We start from the raw sequence: 10,358 nt of genomic DNA on the forward strand, positions 1-10,358 counted from the left end.
GGAATGTAACAAACTAGCTCTCTACAACTACCAAATACAGTATCCCACATGTGGTACTGATACCTTTTACCAGAAAGCAGCAACAGTGACTTAGTACGTGTTTGTAAAAGCAGGTTTGAACAACACATGCCCATTCTGCTTTCCTCCCAGGCTGTTGAGAAGCCTGCATACTCTGTCTGAAGTAACATTTGTGGACCTCTTAATAACAGCACACTGCTCTGCTGCCATGGTCAAAAAGGCACAAGTTATGTTACACAGAACTGCCTGGGGCACCTATTTGAACGATTATACTGAATCACAGTCATTGTTTTTGTGTGCTTCCCTCATGTGCACCGCTTTAACCTGGGCAATACAGATATCAATACAGAAATACATATAAAGACTAAGTGGCTTGTATGCAAAAGACTGTACTGTCTTGCAGTGCAACTCTTACTATATGTAGCAGGAGCCTTGCAAATAGCAGCTCTCTGCAACTAAACAAATGTTAAACAGAAATGAAATACAGGACTTCCAACATTTTTCAAACTGATTTTCAGGGCTCACATAATTTCTAGATTGTTAGGAAGAAGCACATGCTTACCCTCCAGGTAAAAGACAGGACTCTAAAAATATATTCTACTTTTTATTTAAGTTGTTCATTCACCAAGTTCAAACCTCAAAAAAATTTCTCCTCACTTTACTGTTGTCATCCTTCCCAGTATAATTATGCGAAGCCAAATAAGCACCTGGACAGGCACATCTTCAGATTTTCAAAATATGTGCAGAAATTACTGAACAAATGGTCTGTAACCATCTGCTCCTGCGACACAACAGAAGGGCCGAACTGATTCATACTGTGGCCAGCAGGGTGTGCCTTTTGCTCGCAGTTTTGAGCAGATCTATCTGGCAGCAAAACCACCAAAACCCCAAGGGGGAGTTTAATACACAGCTGTGCTGCATGTGTCCGCCTGTCAGCACCTAACTTTGATCTCGTATCTTGCATTGCCCACCAGCAAAATAGCAAATGTCCACAGCCACTGTATATAGTAACAGCAGTAAGAACTTTGTCGTTTTATCTAATTAATAAAACAGATAACGGAATCAAAGACTTCATGTCACTCTGCCCACTTTTCTCTTTTGCCTGGACCTGTATCTTCTCTGGGCTACTAGAAAGCTTTAAGCGGCCTCTCATGAAAGGTATATTGAAAGATGCTATACTATTAGACAGTGAGACAGCAACTATCCCAAAACACTGCTTGCTGGCTTTTTGGCTAACAACAAACAGGTGTGTGAGATGTAAGAATACAACAGTCATTATTTTTGATGGGGGTACTTAACACACACATGTACACACATCTGCTTGACTTGTACTTAAGCATTACTGTTAAAGCTCTAATTTTTTATGTATTTTATTTGGGTTACTGTATCCTAAAGGACAACAGTATGGTAAATTGGAGCCTTAAGATAGACTACATAAAGGTGCTGTGGCAGCCAACAGACGTCTGAACCGTAAAATGTGGTAAGCATTGGCACTCTAGTTAACAAAAAAAAAAAAAAAAGGGAAGACTAGATAGGTATTTTCCAATGTTCTGGGTTCCGAATATTGCAAGGAAAGAAGCAAAACACAGTAGGCATGACTTCTTCCACAGTGAGTAAAGAATATTTTGTTTGTGGTATCAAATACATTGAAACTTAACTAGCTGCAAAGCAACACCTTACATCCAGCCTTAAAGTCTTTTAACACACTGCATATCTAAATAATGCGAAAAGACACATGGCTATCGGTAGGATCAGTCTGAATTCTTATCTTCTGTGAGTGTGTAATGCCACGTAAACCTCATGAAGTCTACTGGACCTCTATCAAAACTTTCAGCTTCTCAGAAGAGAAAAATGACTCACTGTGAACACAGGTTTAGTGTCTTACCATTTTCCTCATGGCAATACTCCTGTCCTGCAATGCTGCACCTCCGAAAAACCATTTTATTTTCAGTGAGGGTTCCAGTCTTGTCAGAGAAGATATACTGAATCTGGCCAAGGTCTTCAGCAATATTCAGTGCTCGACACTGAATTGTTGAGTCTGTTTTCTCATGGTAAAAATCAATGTCATTCTGTATTAAATAAATTTGTCCCAATTTGACAATTTCAATTGAAACATAGAGAGAAATTGGGATCAAGACCTACCAAAACAAAATACGGGGATTAAATAAAACCAAACTCTTTAGCGAGTTACAAACATGAAGTAGCTCTACTGAAGCTGAAGAGTTACATCAAGGATATGAATGAGATCAGAATATGACCAACAAGCAGACCAAAGTTACCTGTAATAGGATGATCATCGTCCAGAACATATTGAACCCTGCTAATGTTGGAGGAATCGATTTCCCATCTGGCTCAGGGATGGTAAAAAAGGGTACTTCTGAATACCTACTTAACCAAATTCCATGGCCTTGAAAATGAGAGCAAGATAAAGTGAGTCAGTTGTATATAAACTGTATTACAGCTCAGGATCATAGTGTTAGGTGTTATACTCTGCAGTTCTTGCTACACTTTTAAAATACCATTTTATCTCTTGATTTTTTTCCTCAGCAGAAAAATTAAGTATCAATGTACATCTGAATAAATACATGCATTTCTATCAACAGGACATCTATACAGCGTATCTCAGAACTAGAGGAATACTAACACTCTTTTTTCCTGCAGAAAAACCTCTGACAATTAATTGTATTATCCTTGCTTGTCCAGGTTTTAGTTAACATGTGAACACATCATTGTTATTAAGTGTAGTCTGAAGAAGTTTTTTTATACATGTTTTAAACACCTTTTGATTTGTCATAAAAGTTAGCTTGTTTAGATTTACTCAAGCTCACTATTTAATCAATCCCTAGAATACCAAGTCCTTACAACTCAAGTCACACTAGGCCTCTCTCCATAATGCTGTACATATACCTCATGTTACCTGAAAAATCCAAAAAGAAAGTAGGAGTTTTGCAGAGGAATTACTGAGAGAAAAGACAAATCAACCAGAGAAAGGAGACATCAATTGCAGGAACAGGTTCCAGACTTACAAACTCACACCAGGAACATACCTCTTGACCACACTCCAGATTAAACATGACAACACGAACTAAAACCTAGCAGCATCCCCAGCTGCTAGAGAATTATGCTTGGATAAAGGCACCTTCTGACATGTGCTGTTAAAATGAATCAGCCCCAAAATAAACACCAAGCATTATAGGCTGTGAGAGGAAAATAGGAGTTTACTGATTCTTACTTACCAATTGCACCAGTTAAACACATCAAGATTAGAAGCAGAACACACCAAAGAATATCAGTGTTCACTTTTCTTTCCAATTTACTGCGCTTGTAATGAGGGCCACTGTTATTCAGCATGGCTTTGGTTTCATGTCCTGTAACCACAACACAGGTTGAAATTTTCTAATAGCAGGTATCAGAATCAGGTATCTAATAGCAGGTATCTTTGCATTTCTAAAGGTCTGAGAAACAAGACGTTTCTATAAACCAATATTTGAACAGAGATTGTAAATATGAGCAAACTAACTGCTCCTACAATATATGAATTCTGTTCTAAAGAAAACTGAACAAGCTAAACCAAAATCTGTCACGTACACATTAACTTTTATACTGTCTACAGTATTCCTTCCTGCAGAAATTATCTCATTCTTGACATTTTCTCCATTATTTATATTTTCTACAATATCCTGCACCTGTATTACAACTATCTGGATTAATCTTATTGATTAGTTTAAAAACCCTACCCTTTAATACAGAAGATGGAATAAGAGCACTAGCTTCAGTTTTGGACCATAAAAAAACCCCTAAGCAAGCCACTCATCTCCATGTCTATTTCCAAATCTGGGTTTACTAACAGTTGAGGACAAGGGCCTGTTCACACAGAAAAGAGCTGCCCTTCCATGAATAATCAGATACATCAGTTCTTTACATCCTTAAAACAGACATAAACTTAATCCAGATATGCATTCTTAACATTTCTAGCTACAGCTGCCTTTAGCTGGACTCAAGCTTTCACGCTCCTAATTCCTGTATGTATGATACTGTGTCTTAGGGCACGTAACTCTTATCTTGTTTGCAAAGCAGTATGTGAGCGCCAGTGTGGTTCACTAACCTGCGTATACCACTATGCCTACAACAGCTTCTGTGTTTCTCACTGTGCATCCTCGGAGCAGTAAGTTTTCCTTGCTGAGACCCACTCGATCCTTGTTTGAATGTTCACTGAGAAAAAAAAAAAAAAGTACATTATTTCAGCTCTAGTAATTACCAGCCAGGCTTTGCAAAATCATTAGGAAGCAGATTTCCCAGAGAAGCTTCTAATCTCTGACAGCCATTCTGACATTTCCAATTGGACTTTTCAAAAGAAGGGGGTAACATGCATGCAGATCACCTCTGAAAATCCAGCAATGAAGGCACTGTATTAAAATCTTCTTTTGTTTACAAGCATAAGTATGCAATACTATTTAAAAGAGCTCAAAACAAACACTAGAAGTCCGAAAGCCTAAGACTTCTATTTGGATTGCCAACATCAGAAGAAAACTGAACAATATAAAATCCCATTTTAAATATACTGTAAGCATCACTACTCTTGTGGCATACTTTCAGTAAAGGTAGGCCCACTCTTTGCCAAAGTGTTTCCTCGGAGACTAAGATTTATATATAAGATTTATATGTATTTATTTTTCATTTTTCTAATGCGTCAGTGTCCACAGGGAAGAATACAGACACTGTAACTCTCAAAAATTGAAAATAAGTCACCCCATGAAATAGTATTTTGTTTTCCTGCTGTCTACAGAAGAACATAAACCTGTAAGAAGACAATACATGGATAGGCACATTGGTCGAAAGGAGTTTGATCAAGTCACTGGTGGTTACACAAAACAAAGCAGAGCAGGAGAGGAAGCCAGTCCTTCCCATTTCCATTTCTGAGCAATGCAGCTAGTCCAATCAGGCCATGGTCCAGACCAAATACAGTAGATAACACATGTTATTAAGAGCAGATTTGAAATGGCTATTTCAAATATGGACTCTACAGTTCCAAAATAGCCTGATCTAAGAAGCTGAAAATATTCAATACAAAACAAAAAGCGCTAGTGGGCTTGCCCAGTTCACAATTTGCTGCTCAGAAAACCCTTCTGGAGCTATGTCTGTTGGGCTGCACTCAGAAATGCAGAGGTGCAAGCTGCCTTCTATAAATATTGTCATTATTTTTTAAAGCAAATATTACAAGCTCTCTGAAAATTAGCAAGAGCACCAAAGCAAATGACAATACTTTAAAGAGCCAACAAGTCTACTTACACAAAGCCTCTGAAGCGACTGAGGTCATTGTTAGGACTTTCACACTCTATTCTACTGGAGAATTTTTCTGGATCAATTTCAGAGACCTAAAGCCATTGGAAAAAACCCAAACAGAGAATTCAGACAAAACGTGATGGAACTTAAAAACCTTATAAATTCATATGAATTTAACTATTTAACAATTTAGTTTTGAAACTCTTAAGTTTCAAAGTGTTGTAGATGTTCTGCTTGTTACCCAGCATAAATCAGACTTACACAGCATGGAAGGACTTATTACTAAATATCAAGCCCTGGAAAACGTCAGTTGAATTGCTGATATTTTGAGAACACTGGAGAGGAGAAAATGGGTGGAAGAACGAGGGGAAAAAAAAAGATAATAAAAAAAGTGCATTGCAGTTGTTCTTGCAATTTCCCATAGGGGTTTTTTCATGATAAGGAAAAAAAGAGATACTGTTTTCTCTGCAAGCAGAAATTCTTCCAAACAGCCATTGCCATCATTCCCGATACCATGACCAGGATGCTATTTGGGGTAATGCCTCTTACACAGCACTGCCAGCCTTACTCAGCCTGAGTTTATAAGGACAAAGCCTCTGGCTGAAACTCAGTTTGCAGGGCACAGAGGTCTGTGAAGCTGACCATGGCTCTACATTCAGAAACCATGCAGTCCTGACAAGAAGACTCTACAATGACTTTTGGGGGGGGGGGGTTTAATTTTTTTTTATTTGACGACAAAAAATTAGCATTTTTGAATGGTAAAGGAATTGTCACTTTTTTTGGACAATATGACTCTTCCTAGCATTTTGGTGCAACATTTCTGGAAACAGAGAAAACAGTCTCTTTTGTGAGTGAGAATGAAATCAGACCTCATAGCAGGAGCTGGTATGATATCAGGGCCACCTCACTATGATGTAAGCCTGCAGAACCATTTGAATTTTGCCTTACATAATGATATGTATATACAGAAAAATCAAGCAGTCTTTTCTGCCTTACTGTTATTAAATTAAGAATGAAAAAAATGCATGTTGCTGTAAGGGGATAAGAAAGAGCTTTGTTTGTGGCTATCACATCACATCTTCAGTATTACCATAGTTGCTAAGTAACAGGGGAGTCTTAATGCTCACAAGGTAGTACTCCTCACTTTCTCACCACTGCTGACAATTCAGAGGCAGCTCAGGTAATTTTATCCCCAGAGGACTAAACAGTCTGTTATTATAGACAGCACAAAGGCTCCCTGCTGTTGTTTTCAGCATGTTGTTTCAGCAGCAGGACTTAGTACTAGGTGTGCTGAGGGTTGCAGAAATGCCAGGATTCTTTGTTCTTTTGATATCACCTTCTTTCTGCCAGCCTTCAGTATTTTGTCTGCTAGGTACAACGCTAAGTGTTTTATGGAGACAAAAATATGTCTGCAACATGAAAACCCAGTGGAAGAGAGAAGACAGTATGTGCTTCTCTCTCTAGGTCTTCATACAGCACAGAACTCCCTTTTAAGAAATTGAACCCATGACATGATATGCACCCATAAATTATTTCTGGACTCTACCTGAATAGTTATTTTTACTGGCTACCGTTACTTGAAATAGATCTCTCTTTCTCTGGGTTAAGTGAATATGAAGAATAACTCAAGCAACAAACTAGTACTGGTTTACCTAGTTATTCTGTTTTCAGATGGGGGTTGCTGAGCTATCAAGACTTTAGCAATCTAGAGGGCTGTGTAGTTTGGTTTTTTTTGAGTTGACTGTCATGTCAACTTTCTTACATCACTACAAATGCACAATTAATCACCTGCTCTGAATATCCTCTCACCACCTGCCTCTGCTTTAGATTGGTTTCTCCATCAAGGCCTGCTGTTTCAATGTAGCAGATCCCATCCAGGTCACTAGAATATAACAGTACCATGTCAGCAGGACGTGAAAGCCGGATGAAGTCCCCAACATTGACATTCTTCCAGCATTCATCTATGTATTTCTTCTCCTTCCTGAAATACATACAGAAACAGTAATTTTTTTTACAAATGCATAAAGAGAAAGCTCAAATGCACTGTAACTAGAAAATTAATTTAATAATTTATGCTTCCAAGTCATTAAAAAAAAAACCTCTCGTGAGGTGGTCTATTAGCTCAAGGCCAATATAAATCACAAGGAATCAGCTCTGGGGTCCAAGCCCTGTTTTTCTGGGAATTACACTCCAGTCACCCTCCAGAATTATTTTAGCTCTATTTAAAACTCAGCCCACTTGCTTCCTGTATTTTCATTATTCGAAGAAAGAAAACAGTGTTTTCAGGATTTCTCTCTGGGTCACCACTTTTTCTTGCAATTATGCAACTAAAAACAGCAAATCTTTCTCCCTTCTGATAATGCCTTTCAAAAATGTCTGTCTCCCAAGATGATGAATGTCTACCAGTAAGCCAAGAATATTCAGCAACCACTTCACTGATACTCTGAATATAAAAACTTGTATTTCCAGGCTTTTAAAGTATCTTTTCCATTGATTTTGAACATAAGGTACCAAGACTTCATAATACTCAAAAAGTCAGTGAAAGCTCAGGCCTGTCAAGTGAGTTGAAATTCTTTATTAATTAGAAATATCCAGGCATAACATACGTAAGTTTGAACTCTTTTTAACTTTCCATTTATAGCTGCTGTTCTATCCTCAGCTGAGATGAAGAATCTTCCTTTTATATAATCACAGCAGTTTACTGCAAACACAATCAGGTTTAGAGTGGTGAACAGGATGCAAGGTAACAAGCAATAAGGAACACTTGATGAACTGGAGGCATGCAGTAGTAGGCTACTGCAATACAGGTGATGAAACACACCTACAGTTGCTGTTACAAACACTGCACAGGTCTGGATGCAGTACATTTTGTACAAATTATTACTGCCCTCAATGACTGACTGCCTTTTCTGCCTTGCACAGTCTAACTCTAAAGCTATGTTTAAAGGGAGAAGCATGTACTCTGCACAATCTCATGTCTCAGTCATCCAGATTGGGCTATAGTCTGGGCTGTGCTATGTCTGTCTTGCATGATGTGCTTCCTTCCCTGGATGTCATACTAAGCTGGCTGAGAAGCACATTCACACTGAGAAGTTGGGAAGTACACCTAGCTTCTACAGTGTAGACATGAGTAAAGAAGTTTCGCAACATGGACGCTGTGTATAGAATGGCACATATCTAGTAGCTTTAATCAAAGTGCTAGCTATCTAAAATGCTTCTGATAAATACTGAAATAGAAATAGACATTTCTAATGACAAACAAATATCAGAAAAATATTCCCTGTATCAAGTTTTGCAGGCATACCTTTCAGACCTGCATTATCTGACAGTACTCTCTTGAAAATGCTTGCCTACAAACAGAAGGCACAAAGCCTGCACAATTAATCAGTGTTACTGAACAGTTAAGTGCAAACAAATCAAAACCAGGAAGCAACAAAAGTTGACATAAAATGAAAGTGATATAAAGCACATTTGTTTTCTCCTTCAGATGCACATTCCCTAGTTTTCTACACAAATGGAACACTGGCACAACGGAAGGCATGTAAAACTTAAAGCTACAGCCATATCTATCACAAGATGGATGGAGTAAAAAAAAAAAAAACCAGCACTGCAGGAATTAACTTAGTTAACTTTTCCTATCAGTGCATTCTCTTAAAATTAAAGAAACAGATTGAGCGGGTAAAAAGAAAAACAACAACAACAAAAAAACCCAACAAAACCAACAACCAAAGAAAACCAAACTAACAAAAAGACTTGCAGGAAAAATTTCTAAAGTAGATTAATAAAACCCAACTAATAATAGAGGTAAACAGGAAAAGGGAAGTCAGATTTGCTGAAACAGGATGCAACTCTCAGATACTGAAGATACAAGGTTAGCTTTGATAATTGCAAAGGTGCTGACAAGGAAATGTATTTGGGAGACTTAACGAGCTGAAAACTAGTGATTTTTAAGAAATACCCCTCAGGTACTGAAAACTACATCAGCGTAACTTTTTGTGTAGGCCAATCTATCCTGCTATGAAGGCCAAGTGAGTCCAATTAGGGCACAACAAGAACTGGAACAGAATACCATGGTCACTCCAAAACAGCACCCTTTTATCTCACCCTCCAAAAAGCATGGAAAGGATTTGAGAACCCAGGCGGGTGGTGGGAGAAAATTATTTCCACAGCCAGTTTGTATCTAGAAGAGTTAGAGGAAGGATGGAAACGGAAAGGTAAGCAAGGCAAAATAACCTCATAAGCAAAGAAAACAATGGCATCACTGTATTATACAAATGTAGCAAGATAAAAAAAACAGGTTGAAATATTGTCAATTTCTGCCACTGACTTCTACAGGAACTTTTCAAAATTAATTAGAATTTGCAAAACCACAGAAATACCTGGAAATTAAGGTTTTGTGACAAAGCAACCCTTAGATTTGTCCTTGAGGTAGTTACATACTGGAGAATAAAAAAAAAAGGGGGGAGGGGGGAGAAAAGGACTGACATTCTCACATCCCCGTATTTTTTCTAACTACCAGGTATTTATTGAAAAATTATGAAAACCTGCTTGTCGGTGCTGTCAGTGTTGAGATAAGCCCCCAGGAGATAACAAATATTTCTCTTCTAAATAAACTACCTATTCAATAACTGTGGTACTGAAAGTATATGATGTTTCTTTTTAATTGCTGCACCTGCATCTACATGCAAGACTTGGAATGAAACAAACATATTTGAGAGGTCTGCAGGACAGGGAATAAGAGAATAAAAATTTATCAGCCAGTAAAGTTATCTGTCCTGCTGCTGATGCAGCCAATGGATTATAAAATCATAGAAAGGTTTGGGTTGGAAAGGCCTCCAGCGTTGGAGCATTCACAACTTCCTTGGGCAACCCATTCGAGGGCCTCACCACCCTCACTGTGAAGAACTTCTTCCTTATATCTAACCTGAACTTCCTATGTTTAAGTTTGAACCTCTTGTCCTATCACTAAAACCCCTGATGAAGAGTTCTCCATTCTTGTTGAGGTGAGGCCAAGGCTCTTGCCAGGCAGCTGCAGGGGGCAGCTCAGCCCCACCTGC

The 10,358-nt window shown here is 38.3% G+C and overlaps 1 protein-coding gene across 1 annotated transcript in view; it reads right to left on the bottom strand.

The window, feature by feature from the left end:
- Positions 1-10,358, bottom strand: part of ATP10D (ATPase, class V, type 10D) — a 36,132-nt gene that overhangs the window by 20,358 nt on the left and 5,416 nt on the right. Inside the window, 6 exon segments of the mRNA XM_010019356.1 lie at positions 1,904-2,156; positions 2,298-2,425; positions 3,255-3,386; positions 4,124-4,230; positions 5,308-5,393; positions 7,090-7,282. Coding sequence (XP_010017658.1) covers positions 1,904-2,156; positions 2,298-2,425; positions 3,255-3,386; positions 4,124-4,230; positions 5,308-5,393; positions 7,090-7,282 — 899 coding nt within the window.

The sequence above is a fragment of the Nestor notabilis genome, unplaced genomic scaffold (genome assembly GCF_000696875.1).
Source record: "Nestor notabilis isolate BGI_N333 unplaced genomic scaffold, ASM69687v1 scaffold1248, whole genome shotgun sequence".
Classification (NCBI taxonomy): domain Eukaryota; kingdom Metazoa; phylum Chordata; class Aves; order Psittaciformes; family Psittacidae; genus Nestor; species Nestor notabilis.